Source organism: Coenobita brevimanus, chromosome 97 (genome assembly GCF_032717465.1).
Source record: "Coenobita brevimanus isolate Jiangsu-jjx chromosome 97, ASM3271746v2, whole genome shotgun sequence".
In the NCBI taxonomy this organism is placed as follows: Eukaryota; Metazoa; Arthropoda; class Malacostraca; order Decapoda; family Coenobitidae; genus Coenobita; species Coenobita brevimanus.
Genome location: NC_137050.1, coordinates 9,678,686 through 9,696,152, shown reverse-complemented (window position 1 = coordinate 9,696,152; position 17,467 = coordinate 9,678,686). Strand labels below are relative to the sequence as shown.

Sequence of the window (17,467 nt, the reverse complement as noted above, 5' to 3'; positions counted from 1 at the left end):
ACCATATGAAACAATCAGCAAGAAAATAAAAACTAATATACCAGTAATTCATAATTTAACAATCAAGGGGTAAACATAATTCACTTTTGGATATAATAATGTCTGACATTCATGTATATCCACACATACATACTTGGGTCGATGTCTGTATCTAAAGTACTGTATCATAAAAATCTTGAATAACCTAACATTCCATAACACTTAAAAGAACTGATAATTTATGTAAAAAAAATTATTATACATAAAAGCTATAAAATGACCAAACTACATATCAAAAAGGTCATTGTGGAATGTTTAGGGGAGGAGGAGGAAGAGGTGCCAGGTGAGGTCATACCAGCATCTATATACAGGTTAATGAAGGTCAAACAAGGTACCAATATAATCACCTGGCCACCTCTTCCTTGTCATGAGTTTGGCTTCATTCTTTTACATAAAATTTCATTTAAAAAACATAAAAACTGAGTTATCATCTATGACATCAATAAAGCAGAGTTCACATAAAACAGTAATATAAAACTGAGTAAAATATACAATAATTGAGTTGTGAATACTGTAGCAGGAGTGACTGGTAGCTTGAAGGGTGAAGTTTCATACAGGCATGACAGTTAGCTGGAGACACAAGTGACTACTGAAGTGAGCAAGTTGCCTATAGAAAAAAGTATCGTCAGCCAGAAAGTTTACCAGACTCATATAAGAATCATGTAAATTTAGAACTTTACTGCAGTTTTGAATGACTACATAAGTGAGGGTGCACAACAAACTAAATCTGTGTTCCGAAGGTTCACACAGCACAAAGTAATATGTATACTCTTACAATAGAAAGCTAATAAAAATGCAGTGCTATTACTAATTTGGTGATACGGTGTCAGTATGATAAAACGTGAAATGCAGGGGAAAATAACTCCAGCAAGCAATCTTACCTGTCTTTATAAATAATACTTCTGACTGTGGTTTTTATACATCACTTAATTGTTCTTCACCTTATATATTTTATACTGCCTTATTAGGGTTGTGAGCAAGTAATTATTCAGAACAGTAATACTTCAGGGTATGGGTGCACAAATACAGGGGTATCTACTAGCTGGCTGACTTGTACAGTACTCAGAAACGACAAATATACAGAAGTAGCCAGAATTATCTAAGATGACTGAAGAATAGGCTTGTAACATGGCTCATTAAAGTGAGAAAACATGTTAAAAACACTTAGGCCTGGGAAAAAAAGATTCATAGTATCAGATGGCTATAACAGCCTTTAACAAGATGTGGAAAAATAATCTCCCTGCACTGGACATAACAGTTTCTGTGAATGATAGGTACAATGTAGGGAGAGCCATACATTACCTTATTTATTATCTGTACAGACTGATAAGATCAAGAAAGGGTGGGAGGACAATGAGCTGATCCCACTGTTGTCCATAAGACTTAATTTCCTATTTACAAAGTAGAGAAATTAAGCCTTATTGAGTAGTGGTAGTTCATCTTGGTGGGTGACATAAGGGAAGTGTCTTGAAACGTAAGTATCACTGTCATCGTAACCAAGATTTCATACATACAAACACACATACACACAGTGCTCTTCAGGTCAGTTTAAATTTTCATTAGGAAAATCACACAGACCCAAAGGGAGGCACCGACTGCAACGCTTCTGATCCCAACATCTTGGGTATAGTTCCTTCAGTTCCCCCCACCCAATTCACATCCTGGTGGCACCCCCAGTTTATCCTCTCCCTCAGTCCCACTCTCCCACGTACATGGCACGTGGGTGGGGTGGGGGAGGAGGTAGGTAACCCCGGTTGGGCAGGGGCAGACGGCCATAGATGTGGGAGTAGGCAGACTCGGTGAAGTCGGAATCTGTCAGCCAACAAAAATGGGATACTTTAAACATGATAACGACATTTATATTACATGGGAAATTAATATCAAATGCCAGGAAAGCTACCTGCACTCTCAGATGATTATCATAGCCTTCCTGGAACCTTCTCAATGTAACATGAGGTGTTATATTTTTCAATACACTGAAAATGAAAAATTCCAGGTACCAGTTTTGGAGTGCAGCTGGCCAATCTGAAGAACTTTCACTCAGTGCATAAATACTTTGCAACATCAGGCAAGCATAAGATACAGGAATGTGACATACAGTACAGTACAGAGTGCTGGAAGTTTGCAGGATGAGGAGAGATGAAGGAAGTGCAAGTAGGGCAGTCATGCAGTAAGAAACTTAGTTCAAGAACAACACACCATGCAATGCTAAGCAAAAGTGAGTTCACCTTAACACATAGTACTTATTTCAGTTATAAGATGACAGTATTTTCCAGGGCATGCATACTGATGCTCCTAAAATTCACCTTCATGGTACATGTTTAAAAATACTGAATTACAAAAAATCTCACATGCCTGATATATCTCTTGTTGCTGTACTTCATGAACAATATGTGTTTCACTTCCCAAGTAGTGCGGTTTTCAGCTGGTTGTGAACATATTACGTAAAATACTTTCTGCTGTTAGTTCACACTGAATCCCATTACAACAAAAGATAGTTTCCTCATTTTTCTTATGAAGAGATTTTGAGAAAACTTAAATCAACACTGTTGTCCTCATTTTCCTCCCCTAATTGCTATAAGCCATAAAGTTTACAGAAAACTGTACACAGAGTTTGGAACTATTGTATACTAGATTTTACAAGCACTTGATTTGGAATACAAATGGAACATTCTGAAGCAGAACTTTAATTGTTATATAAATCTTCATCCTCACTATTATAAATGTTTTCTAAAAAGTATAGTTCATTACAGTGTTATTGTTAAATTAATGACAATTATCTGCTGCATCAACTGCCAAGGTCATTGGCAGCACAATGTCACTGTACCGTAAATATTTGTATATATACAGTAGTGTCTCAATATTCATGTATAAATAGTTGTGTTGTATAATGTTTTTCCTATATAGGTATTTACATTTTCTCAGCCTGTAATAAACTATATTAAGCAATTTACATACTTTCTGATATCATCCCAGTTCATAAGCCAATTCATCACAATTTCCTACAGTGGAGGAGCCGGGCCTTACCTACGTCACACAGCCTCCAGATGGGTATATCCTGCCACTCTCCCACTCTCTCTATCTAGTTCAAGAGTCCCAGTACGATTCCCATTCCGATTCTAGGAGAGAGTGGAGTGAGCCAGTTAGTGGTCAAAGGCTGTGTGTGGGTGAGACGGGTGTTGGGATTGCGGATATGGAGTACCTGTAGGTTGGTAGATGTAGTTGTGGACAGGGTAGGTATGTGAGCTAGGGTTGGTGGGTGATGGACATGGGAAAGGTGGACAAATGTGGGTCTGGGCTCAGTAAGTGGATGCTCTCGTCTGTTGCTTACAATGTCCTGGTGTCAAAGAGGGATTCTAGGCTAACTTCTCCATGTGTACTGGATTCACGACACAACTCTGTTTCAAATGTCATGGTTCTGAAACTGTAAGCTGGCACTTGTTTCACAACTAAACCCCACAAAAAGACTTCCATCATTTACAAAATTAAATAAATAAAAATGTATTTCACTTCTATATATCTGTCCAGGTACAATGCATGTTATGAAAAAGAACCACTGTTTTACTTCTGTGGGAGTTATTGCCATCATCACCATCAGTAAAAGTACCTATCAATGTCAGAAGTCACATGTATATAAATTACTAATTGTCCTTGAGTAGAGGTCATGGTCACCAGAATATTCTGTAACTCACTTTATGGAATCATAAAATTAAATAAATAAGTAAAATAAAGACAAAAATAAATAAAACAATTAAAAAGGAGTGTAACTGATGTCACATTACAATTAACAGAGTCAATATTAACACAAGGCAGTATAAGAAAATAGAAAAACTTTTATCACTGATATTAGCTAAGTGTGAGTAGGATTACTCAAGCACAGTATTAGCTACTGTTATGTAGGATAACAAGGTCAGAGACAACACTGCCATCACAGTACCAGAAACTAAATGAGTACAGTACATGAAAAATATAAAATACCCATGTCAAAAATATACACTGTATTCCCAGTATATATTTTTGAGCCAACGCATGCAAGCATGTTGGAGCCTTTAAAAACGAAATGAACAAAACGAAATGTTAATGTACAAAATGTACAAAAACCTTTAAAATAGTAGTCTTACTCTTACAGCATACATTTTTGAGCTGTTTAAGTGCAAAAACCTTTAAAATAGTATTGTTTCCCTTACAGCTGTCCTCTAAAACGAAATGCAGTGAGGCCCTTTGTACATATTTTACTTTACAGTCGGTACTGTACAATAAAATGAATGGTGAAATGCATGAGGAGCTTAAGTCAGTATGTCATAAGTCACAAGAAGTGAGAAAGGTCATGCATCTACTGTCAGGGTGTGGAACTACAAGGAAGGGAAAAAAAATCACTGGACAGGAAACTAAGACTAAATGAGAGATAATGTGCGTGCTGACTTGAAGATCTACAAGACTAGATTTCCATGCCAAAAGAATTTTCAAATATTTTATCAACAGGATATAGTTATCATGCACTCTCTCTGGAAAAAAAATATTTCCACAAAACCTGAAAAGCCCTTACATTTAAAAACCCACTGTAAACAAAAATTACCCTTAAGATCAAAACTCAAATTAATCATTTTGCCATATAAAGTAAGCATTAAAAACTGTAGTACCTCCTCAGCAAGTACACATAAGGCTGAAGTTGCTGTAACCAGCTCTTCTTTAATATAAGTCTAGCATTAATATTTGGTGCACAAGAATTATATCAAAGTATCTGAAACAAAGTGATCAGATAAATATAGGTAAATGCATGTACAATGGTCAACAAGAAAACTTGCTTCAATGCAAATGAGTAGGTCATGGTCCACCTGTACACACACTTCCTTCTAGCTTTCCTTTCCTTATGGTGTGAATATGGACTCTCAGTTGAGTGACCCTCAATTTGTTTTTAAATGATGTGAGCATTATGGTGGTGGTGGGGGGGAGGGGGGGGAAGGCTTGAATGACTACTATTTCTGAGGATTTAACTTCACTAATTGGTATAAATACGCAATATCAATGCTCTCAACATCCTTCCCTGCCCTTCTAAAAAAATATATATATACCTGTATAGACAGATATAGATAGACAGATAGATATAATTTAGTAACTAATACGGAAAGGTGGTTGCTGAAAGGTCACTGGGTGACCCGCACCAACCACAAGTTCATTTTAAATTGCAAACACAATGAAATGGCAATGAAACAGTTTGACCCAAGAAGTCAGTGGACGTGGAGCAAGAAGCTGAAAAATAAATAAAAATGAAAGAAATGAAAAAGGCAACTCTGACTGCTCCATTTTGAAATCACAGCACCAATTCAACAACCACATCACTGTATAAATTTTGGGTATCAAATGTAAATCTAGGTCAAATATGGGATGGAACCCAGTTATGTCTGAGGTACTTAAAAAAAAAAAAAAATAAAAAAAAAAGAGAGAGAGAGAGAGAGAGAGAGAGAGAGAGAGAGTAAAGTACACTCGGAGTTAGTCTACTAGTATCTTTGCATGGTCGAGATTCAGTCTGTTCATTCCAGTGGCTGCAAATGAAATCTTGATGTCAAAATCACAAGGTAAATCTATACAAACAATTGTTTTCACATGCAATACAGCCATGTCTGTGGCTGTTCTAGACTGATTGTGTCATGCAGCTTATGTACCCCTTCTTGTCCCAGGCAAGCATGTAGTGGAGCTGATTGACATGCTGCTGGCTGGTGGTGGTGGTAGTGGGGGGGGGGAGGGGGGATGGTGGGGAAGGATGTGTGCTTTGCTCAACCCTTGGGGTATCTATCCCTCCCTTGCAGTTGTCGCTACTGCCCTATTTTCACCACCAATCATCACAATGGATTGTAAGAGGCTAAGAGAGAAGATGGCCCATGCTCTCCTGATGGTGGAGCAACTTATCTCTGTTATCTATCTGTACTCATCCCGTGACACTGGTGAGTGAGATCAGCTGTTTATGAACTAAAGAAGGCTGTGGTGGCTCTCCCACCACGTGTGGTACCCAGGGGAAAGGGTTCTGGGGGCAAGAAAAAGGCTTCCCTGATGACTGATATTAAAAATGAACAGTTCTTCATGATTTAAAGGCTTACCAAACCTCATGGAACTCTCTCTTTCCACCAGAGGTCTTCTTTCTCCCACGTACCATGCCTGGGGGGAGGCATGCCACCACCTTCTTCAGATCAGAAACAGGTGGTCTCATACACTTATGGTATGGGCTACTTAGATAACAGTCTTATCCTGCTTCAACAGCATCAAAACACAGGCCTTCCCCTCTCCTTTCAGCTTTAAAACCCACTCTGATTACTGGTGGTGAAAACAGGTCACTGGCAAATAAACAATGGGAGGGGGGCCAGATAACCAAAGGTCGAACAAAAAACACAAAACTGTCCTCCTCTGACCACCAGCACATCAACTGAGCTCCAATGGGCAAGTCACTACTTGCTTGCCAAGTATGGGGGGGGGGGTATGTAATTGCCTGATGTACAATCAGTCTAGACAAACCAAGGTAATGCCTGTGATGGAAGCGGAAACAACTGTGCATACAAATCCCTTCTGCAAGTATGATGTAGGATTTCTTTGGTGGCCACTGTACAAAACTCCAGTACTCACCAAGTACTATCAGAAACTACAGGAGTTAATAAAGGTAAATTCTTAACACTAAGGCTAACACAGAAATTAATTTGGCCAAAAGCTGACAGAGTTATCCTTTTGTCCTCTACAGTCATGGGATGCAAAATGGTGTATGGCTACCCATAACTTTACACCTTCATGGGATGGTTCTCTGATGCCTATGGGGAAATGGACAGTGAGACTTCATGCTTAGTACTGATGTACAGTACTGCATTAGCCCTGTTGCCTTCATACAATGTAAAGTGGGCTAATGAGTTATGGTGCTCCAGTAAATGTGACCCATAGGAATCTCCTTCCAAGGAGGGTTTATTGTTCATATAATGCCACCAAAGGCAAAGCAACTGATCTCATCCTAAATATCTGGACTGAGTAGCACTGCTCCTGCTCCCTACAATCTTCATGGGTCAAAACTACACTGAATTATGGATGGATGATTTTATATTTACTGTATATATATATATATATATATATATATATATATATATACACACTCGTCGCCTATGGCGTGGTTTTCTATGACATGGCAAGGTGCCAGACCCCAAAAAACGAACCACGCACATAAACTATACCTACGGCGCAGGTGCGGCAAGGTTTGAAACGTGCGGGCAAATTCCCCTGGCGGTGCACTCCCGTTTGTAAACAAAGAAGATGGTGACCACTTCAGCTCCATACTACAAGTGCTCCAACTGTGGACTTTTTTCTCTCTTAAGAGGAGGTTAAACTTCACCAAATTCATTGTATTAAGTAATGAAACATTAAAGATTCTTTGGGTATTGTGACAAGTTTATAGGATTGTTCATAAAACTGTTATGAACAGGTTAGTGACGAAGCACCTACCTCTGAGCTAAGACGAAGTATAATGCCTCCCATCATCATCATCACGTATATAAGAATGATTATTAATGTGTTAAGTGTGAGTTTTGTTGACACTTGAGCATACAAACTATATCAAAGAAACTTCTTCAATCAGTGCTTGACCAGGCAGCCTCCGCCATCTTTAATGTTCTGGTCGGTCAGCTGATCTGTGTCTACTTGGCTGAGCTTTTTTTGCTCGATCTGCAGCGCATGGTATTGCCCAGGTAGATGCAAGACTGATCACCCTCCCGTTTTTTGTGCCAATTGTTACATGTAATATATGCACTGACTGACTGCTTGATTGTGTATGTGTGTAAACTGGGGAAAAATGGGGTGAAAAGGGGAACTTTGGGCGAATGTCCAGAACCAAATTTCATTTTTCCCACAGGTTATTTGTATGGCATGGTTTTCTATGGCACGGGCGCCGTCCAGAACCAATTAGCCACGCCTTAGGCGACTTGACTGTGTGTGTATGTGTATATATATATATACACACACACACACACACACATATATATATATATATATATATATATATATATATATATATATATATATACACACACACACACATACATAAATATATATATATATATATATATATATACACACACACATATATATATATATATATATATATATACACACACACACACACACACATATATATATATATATATATATATATATAGTTTTCATTTTTGAAGGCTCCAACATGCTTGCATGCATCGGCCTTGGTCACCCAATGGTGGCTCTCCATGCTGCTAGATCTCTGGCAACTTCCCTCTTTAGTCCCTTAACCCTGAGGTTACACTCAATGACCTCATCCCAGGCCTTTTTCAGTCTACCTCTCACTACCCAACCCCCAACATCAACACTTCTCACTTTCTGCACCCAATTGTGCATTATGTATTATCTTCCCCTATCATCTCCACATGCCCAAACCATTTCAATCTACCTCTCCTCATCACACCACCAATACACTCCAGTCCCATCCTACCTCTTAACTCGTCCATCATAAATTCTGCCTCCCAAGGCCTTGCACTCAAGGATGTACAGCTCATTCATCTAATCATTGCCATTTCTGTATGTCTGAGCCTGCGAATATCCTCTTCCTTTACTGCCCAGGTCTCATTACCATACAGCAATTACACTTCTAAGACATGCTGCATACAAAGATCCCTTAGCATGGAGGGAGAGCCCTCTCAATGTCAGGAGAAGCAACAGCCCCCTGAACTTCTTCCAACCACTCCTCTCTAGCCATACAGCTAGCTCCTGCCCCACCTCCAGCACATAACATGTCTCCCAAATAACAAAACTCTTCCACACACTCAAGAGACTCATCAGCAAGTTCAATCCTTTCATGCCTGGCAATCTCCACATGCTCTCCCCAACATACTGCTCACATGAAATCAGCATCAGCTCACAGTCTACCTCTAATACCACTACATCTCTCATGCACCCACTTATCACAAACACTGCACAAGGTGGAATAGCTTCCCATGCCCTTGTGACAAATCACACATGGCCACTCTCCCTCTTCTCTGACAGTACCGCCCCCAACCCTAGATACCATCACTTTTGTTCTGCATGTACTCTTAAGCCCTTGTGCCCCATCTCTCCACTTCCTAAATCTTTCCTCCGCCTCCCTTTCATTCTCCACACCCAACGACAAATCATCATAATACACCATCTTCCACAGGAGTCCATTTCTGAAGTCACGTGAGTCAAATACCATGAAAAACAACAAGAGGCTCAAGACTGATCACTGATGCACACCAACATACACGGAAAACTCATCACTCAAATCTCCATTCACCCTTATCTGGGTGCAAGCACCCACATACATTGTTACTCGTATAACGACCCTAACCAGCCACTCCTTTATCCCAAGCTTTCTTATTGCCCACCTCACCACCTCTCTAGGGACTCTGTTAAAGGCCTTTTCTAAATCATCAAAAACAGTGTACAATTCCCTTTTCTCTCCTATATATTTTCCCTGAAGCTGTCAAACATGAATATGGCATTAGTGGTCTCTTTGCCTGGCATAAACCCAAACTGAATCCCATCAATATTCACTTTTTCACTAATCATACCTTCTAGAACTCTCTCCATTTCCTTCATTATCCAGAATAAAATCTTTATGCCTATATAATTTCCTCTTTCTAAGGCATCACCCTTCGCCTTGTGCACATTTACAATTATACTCTTCAGCCAATCATCTGGGACAACACACTCATATATATATATATATATATATATATATAACTATAAAGTACTGTATATATTGTACCATGTATATACAGTACTGTACCATATATTCAGTGCTGCCAGACCCAGTGGACCATAACTTACTCAGTTTCAGCAAATCCTAAAGGTAACTGTATCTCAAATTCATTTATAATTAAACTAACTCAATATACTACACTGTAGTCATTCATATCTGGTTTTAAAAACACTGACCTAACACAGTCCTTTGGAGTAAGGAAAATGTTCTTCATTTTTCATCAGTATTGGACCAGCTTAACTGAGTTTACAATAATTTGTCAATGAGGATTTACTTATTTCTTCATATTCATATATATATATATATATATATATATATATATATATATATATATATATATATATATATATATATACACACACACACGTAATACAGGTATTTCTGTTACAGAAAATTCAGGTTATGCAGTAGGGCATAAGCCACTTAAGTATGTAGTAAGTACACAGTAAATGAAAGAGTATGGAAGCAAGTAGCATCCAAGGTACAGCTCTACAAAAAAAAAAAAGTTAAACAAAAACAGCAGAAAGCTGTAATTCCACAATTCTCTAGCATTACAGAATTATCTATTACTGTTATACAGCACACACACATAACAGCAACATAATACTCATAGCTGGGATTGTGAAATTAATATAAGTTTGGTTCTTGTAATAAGATTATGTACACTCACCATTTCTCCCAGGTATGGAGGGTACCCAGGAACAGGGGTTCCGCTCTAACCTGTGAATGTTTTGCGCTTGGTTCTGTTGCAAGAGAGCTAGAAGAGATGGGGAGAGAGAGGATGAGAATGGATGCATGCTTAGTGAAATAGGGAGGGGAAACAGTGAGGACCGGGGTTGAAGGGGCATAAGCTAGGTGAAGTATTGCACTGATCTGGCTTATTTTTTCCATACAACAAGAATCCACACTGAGGCAAAAGGATATGGGTGATGAACTCAATATTAAATTATATTTTGACATTTATAACCTGGGCATGTATCTCTCAAACACTAAATCCTTTACATTAAGTTCACCAACCACAACATCTCTAGTGTGTGCCCTGAAGATTCAATGAAAGCCTTCACCATAAACCAAAGAATGGGGAAGTGTGTGTGCGGGGTGGGGACGCTGAGGGGGCAGTGCATAATCTAACCCAGGACCCTCAAACACCAGCAATAATCCATTAACAAAGCAACAATACAGATATATTTACCTGTTCTAACAATTGAAAAGTCTACCAAAAATATTCAAAGTTTACTACAGTGCACTTGAAAATTAACAAAGACTTTGCTGGAGCCTGTGAGTTCAAACTATTGAGCATTTAAGTAACATCAAAATCAATGGCACCAGAAGCTCAGAATTCATGACTACAATAACTTATGATTGTGAGAATCACAAGTTTGTCATATACCGGTACTTGTATTATAATTCATATTATCTAACTGATAATACAAAATTAACTAAATAAAGTTTAGAATACAAAATAGCAAAACAAGAAGTTAACAGATATACAGTAGTCAAGACAAAAAAAAAAACTGAAAATACAGAAATACAAGACTTCAATTATGACAGAATACTTTACAATGACTGCCAGTATACAAAGCCCTTAGAGTAATGATTTTTAAAGTACATATGTAGACAGTAAGAGTGTAGCTGTAAGACAGTCAAGTCACAACTGAGTCATGCATGCAAGCACTGGGTTAGCAATGTTCCAGCAAGGTGATCAAAACTTTGCACTTTGACACTGTACACTTGGATGAATTCTGTACATTGTATCATACCCAGAGACACAACATGTCATACGGTTTCTGCAATGAACCAAGCTCTCTAAAGATATATACACTGCAATTTAATTTCAACTAGAGTTATAATTAACAAATTTAGTTTGGCTGCATAAAATCCATCATTTGGATGAGTCCTTAACTGATTATGTCATACTCAATTAAATGGTACACTTCTCTGGGCATGTAATCTGCATAAACATTATGAAGATACAAACAGTCATTTGTCAAAGTTGTCGAGTGAAGATATGAAATGTGCGTGTGAGTTTAGCAGTAGGATATTGGGAACAAGATGTACTGCTTGTTGGGGAAAAAAAATGTTTTTTTCACAAAAAATTTTTGCATAGAAGATGCATGTTGTGTGCAGTCACAGAAAAGTATATATAGTCCAAACATATTTTCAATATACAATTTTTAATGGCCATCTTTATCTGAACAGAAATAATCTAGGTACAAAAAAGGCCATATCAATGATATTATGTTCCTGAATGTGTTCTGTATATATAGTGTTGATGAGGGACATCTTCATAAGGTGGCACTAGATCCAATCAATTGGCTCCACTGCCTGGTTATACTACTGTCCCTCAACTACCTCCTAGTCCTCCAAATAGAGAAATAGTGGACTGCAAAAGTAGGACAACTTCAGCCTGCAGCCTCCTGGGTTCACATTTAGATGTGCCTCAGGTCACAACAATTCTAGCCTATACATATGTGTATGTCATAACCCTTGTGTATATGAATACGTCTCTGTGTGCAAGTGCTTATGTAACGTTGGTCAGTACAATCAATGTACAGTACAGTATATGAATGCAATGTACTGTATAACTGTGTGTACCAGTATGTTAAAATTTTACTCACCCATGCCTGAGTCAAAGCTGCGAGTGTGCCACATAGGGTGAGGGACGGGCATGGGGTACTGGGCACGCGGTGGCTCTTGCTTATCCTTGGACTTGTGCTGAGCAAAGGTAGGGATGCGAGCCCTCAGCCCACAATAATAGGGGTCGTCTGTTGAGAAGGGGGGCCTTTAGAATTTATATCCAGAGGGAGATTATGGCTCTTAGGATATTAACATACTTCACAACAGAATTCTATCTATCTATTGCCAGACCCCTGAATCCTGCAAGGGATGGCTACAAATGAATCGCATCCATGTCGCCCTGTCCTCCGCCATTTCACTGCCCTCCCGCCGGATCACACCTACCTCTCTCATAAACTCCCTCATTCATACCTCCATCTCATTCTTGGCCTTCCCCTCCCTCTCCCCTTCTCCACCTCACTCACATGTACTCTCCTCATTAGCCTCTCACTTTCCATCCTCTCCACATTGACAAGCCAACTCAGTGTACTTCTCCTACCCCTTTCTCTCACATCCACATCCATACAACAACACTCCTTCACTTCCTCATTTGTCAGTCTGTCTCTCCATGTAACTCCACATGCTCAAGTAACTCAATTCCACTGCTCTCACTCTTGACTTGTGTCCTTCCAACAAAATCCATGCTTCACTTCCATATGTTAGAGTTGGTAAAACAATACTATCGTGCATCGACTTTTTTATTTCCACGTTCCTTTTCCTATTTCTTATTACTGCTTTTGAAGAACCGGCAACCTTTCTTCCTTGTTGCACTCTCTCATGCACTTCATCCTCCAAACCTCCATCCTTACTCATCAAACTACCCACTTACTTATATGTACTCATATTTTCCATTTCTTTATTATCAAACCTCACTGTACATGCAGTGACTTCATTTCTCTCAAGGATAATAACTTTCCTCTTTCCTACATTCACCTTTAGATTCCATTTCTTACACACTCCCAAACTCATTCACTAGACCTTGCAGTTCCCCTTCGTCTTCAGTTAACAATACAGTATCACCTGCAAACAACAGTACAGGAAGTTTCCAAACCCTGCTCTCTCTCATAACGGCCTCTCCAACATCCACTGCCCTACAGTACCTTGTATCTCTTTTATAACTCCATATATAAACAGACTGAACAACCATCGAGACATAACACATTCCAGTTTCAATACAACACTCACATGGAAAAATTCACTCAATTCACTATCCACATGCACTACAGCCTTGGCACCCTCATACATACTCTTAACGGCATTCAACAACTTCCCATTTACTCCATATACTGTATTCCTAATATTTTCCACACTCCCTTCCAATCCACTGTCATATGCTTTCTCCAAATCCATGAAGGCCACACACAGCTTCTGTCCCTTCTCTAGAAAACTTTCCGCTAAAGATCTAAGGATGAATATCTGACCTACAAAACCTCTTCCCTTCCTAAAACCTCCCTGTTCGTCTCCAACTAATTCATCTGTTACTTCCCTAACTCTGTCAATAAGTATCCTGCCATATACTTTTCCTATTACACTAAGACAAGTGCCCCTATGATTACCATACACTTCTTTTTCCCCCATTTCCTTTGTCTATCTATCTATCTATTGCCAGATGCCATAATCCCTTAAGGGGTGGCCATTTGACTTTGAGTTATTGGTTTCATGGGGAGGGGCACTAACCCTCCATCAACCCATGTATGGGTTGGTGATATGGTTACCACCCAGCACTGTAAATGGTTTCTTGGCTTACAGGAAACCATTTGGCTTGTCACTCAATGTAAAGCCACCTGTAAAGGAAAGAAGAGCAATAAGAAGTGACAGGAAAGATGGGAGATATAGGAAGAGAGGAGGGCAGGCACAGAAAAAGAATGATAAAGGATAAGGAAGAAGTAGGCAGCACTACATCAAGTGAGTGGATGTAGTTATATACATTACAGCTGTTAGGCCATTTAGATTGGCTTTAAACTTGTTTTAGGGCTCATCTGGGTGGGTTTTGGAGTTGGTTGGGGGGAAAACCCAAGACTGAAAAATGCATCCTATTACCTTACATGTTATATCTACCCCGATATATGATACCCCACCTAACGATGGGTTTTTACCTAACCAATTGGGTCATTAAACTGGGGTATACCTGTACAGAATAAGGCGAGGAATCACCATCACTTCTTCTCCCAAAGGTGATAACTTTACCAGTAATAATGAATGGTTTCAACTCCTACACCCTACCTTCACTTTTTGATGTATCAGTACCTACTGCAGTTAACTTTAGCTACTTCCACACCTCGTCTCCTTGTGGCTACCTCATTATCGACATAAATAGGAATGTTAACATTTATTTTCATTCTTTTTTTACAGACCTGATCTAGAGTTCCAACCTTCCATCAGCCAATATTTTATCCTAAATCCACATTCCTTCTCCATATTACCAGTAATCTTTATCTTACTGTTTGACATTCTCCATCTTTTTCACATACCATACTTGCGGTCCTTAGCCTTGTTGTTGTTATTACGGGTGTGGAGCTTACGGAACGCATTTTCATCCAGGGCATCATAGTCAGACTGGAAAGCAAAAAGAATACTGAAATGAGCTTACAGTGGAGTAACACAACAGAAGTTACCAAACATGTTGATTTCTGTAAGGAAATTGATGGCTAAGATAAGTTTACCATCATGCAGTTACTATAAGACATGCATGCAATACCATTTCACTGAAACAAGACATCTTCAAGTTCTACTATCTATACTGTGGGCAGGAACAATCAAAATAATCCTTCAAGCAAAAATATAACAAAGTTCTATCTATGAATGAGAGAATAAAAATCATCGTCATCATCATCATCACCTACATCCACATTGTATGGCCTCTTCCAACATTGCCTTATCTTCAATTTCTACTATCTCTACAGTGGGAAGGAACAATCAAAATAATCCAAGCAAAACTATAACAAAGTTTGCATCACAAGTCAATTGACTTCCTATCTGTGGATAAGAGAGTAAAAATCATCATCATCATCACCAACATCCACACTGTACGGCCTCTTCCAACGTTGCCTCTGTCAGCTATGGTTTGCTTTACGGTAGCTCTCCACACTGGAAGATAATGGCTACTGAAGTGTACAACAGTATTAAAAGAAACTGGGATATGGTTGTTAGATCACTGTGCAGTACTGCTACTGATCAAAATGCACTAAAGATGGGCATATAAGATGGTAACAATAGTGAACTAAAAGAGGAGAAAGTATGAGAATGTTTTCAAACCTCTATAATGTGTTTCTTCACCCTTCCTTTTTGATCCTATCTCATCCTGCCTGTGCAATTTAATAATAATTCTCCCCTCCCCCCTCCACCAGGGACCAGATGCTGCAGTTTCTAGGTTAAAAATATGGTATGGTCACCTGCTGGTGTCTTTAACTAATTTTCTGTTTCACTTGGGTATTTTCCCCTTCATGGGACAAATTCGTATGCAGGAAGCTTAAGGGTGAGATTTCATGTTATGTACCTATGTAGTGCATTTACCCTATTGCCCTTGTAATTTTTCAGCACTCTAACCAGAATAAGCATTTAATTCCAAGGGTTTATTTTTCACATACTGCACATCAGGTGAGCAACTGGCCATTATCACCTTAAAGGTCTGGAATGAGTGGTCTCTATTGTCTTGACAGGGCACTGTTGGACTGGGTGATGAAAGGATGAATACTGTACAACATCATGTTAGGAGAGGCAACTTATACTTCTGAAAATAGTAGTTCTACAATAATTCATTTAACATGCATTCATACAAAAAAGCTCTTAACCTGTCCCATACCGACTAATTTATTACATAACCCACCCCTAAAACAAGACATATTTTCAACATTATTTTTTTTCTCAAACCTCCGCTTTTCATGAGAAACATTGAAAATTCAGAGAGAAAGCGCTCACCTGAGGTTAAAAATGCCCTAAACAGGTGAGAGACCCCTCACCTGGTACCGCTTTCTGTGAAGCCGTGCTTCATAAAAAACGCTTTCTATGGGATGGAAACTTAACCAAAACCACTCAGAATAGGTAGATAAAGTATTTATTTGGTACGAATTTATATGTAGTACAAGAGTATATTGGTTTTCACACAATAATATACGTGATATAAGTGTTGTTCACTCATGAAACACATCAACATACCGCACCTACCTTGGCGACATTACCTCCTCATCACTAACTCTGGTGCCACGTAATCTTTGTCATGCACATTGGGAATCATTTTCGCCCTGAATTTCGTCGACAGAGAGACCATGGTGCTACATGTCTTTACTGGCCAGGTCACTGCTAACAGGTGAGTTGCCATGAAAATGGCATGCGGGGGGAAGGGGGGGTTACACAGGGTCAGGCAGTGTTGCCACCTGGCTGGGGGTAGAGGAAGGTCTCCCACATATGCCTACCAAAAATCTCCCGCAAAACTTGAAAAATGTGCAAATGACAGGTCTATCAATTGCAAAACATACGATTCACGTCGTGGGGACCGAGCGTGAAAAAAAGTTGCAACGTGCATCGTACGTTGGGGGTACGGGGTGGGTTAATCTTCTCAGGAATGCTTGTTACTGGTACATGACATGCTATTTGCTGACTGGAAATGCAGTGAAAGGTTAGGGCTGAAACAAAGTACACAAGTACTGCAAGTATCTCAGTACATGATGTCATGGCTTACTAATTATGAGTGAGCTAAGCGATGTTTACTGTACATTCAGCTGAGAAATGAGCAGCCCGACATGACCCAGCCCAGCCTGACTGCAAAGCTTTTCAGAGGCTAATAACTTTTCTACTATGCAAGATAAAGAAGAGATTCTTTCAGCAGGTAGTAGATACACTCAGTAAGTTTTGTTTTTAGCTATACACTTACTCATAAGACCAAAGAAACCCCTTAGAATCCCAGCTTTCCAACGGAATGTACTAAGGGCTTCAATTGACATGCTCCACTATGAAATCAAAGTAAAAGATTTCCTGTTGCAACACTATGTTTTCTTGTACGAATTCTAACAACATCAGATAAATTATGCTCATAAT

At 39.1% G+C, this 17,467-nt stretch overlaps 1 protein-coding gene across 4 annotated transcripts in view; it reads right to left on the bottom strand.

The window, feature by feature from the left end:
* Positions 1–850: 850 nt before the first annotated feature.
* Positions 851–17,467, bottom strand: part of exp (expansion) — a 231,288-nt gene continuing 214,671 nt past the window's right edge. For 2 of the 4 annotated variants that reach the window (XM_080283456.1, XM_080283453.1), the window contains exons 8-11: positions 14,905–14,989; positions 12,436–12,582; positions 10,488–10,574; positions 851–1,851 (exon numbers count right to left, since the gene is read on the bottom strand). In XM_080283456.1, coding sequence (XP_080139582.1) covers positions 1,730–1,851; positions 10,488–10,574; positions 12,436–12,582; positions 14,905–14,989 — 441 coding nt within the window. In that variant the 3' untranslated portion in view covers positions 851–1,729. Of the gene's footprint in view, positions 1,852–3,100; positions 3,159–10,487; positions 10,575–12,435; positions 12,583–14,904; positions 14,990–17,467 lie in introns of those variants that run through there. The other 2 variants (XM_080283455.1, XM_080283454.1) reach the window with 2 other exon arrangements.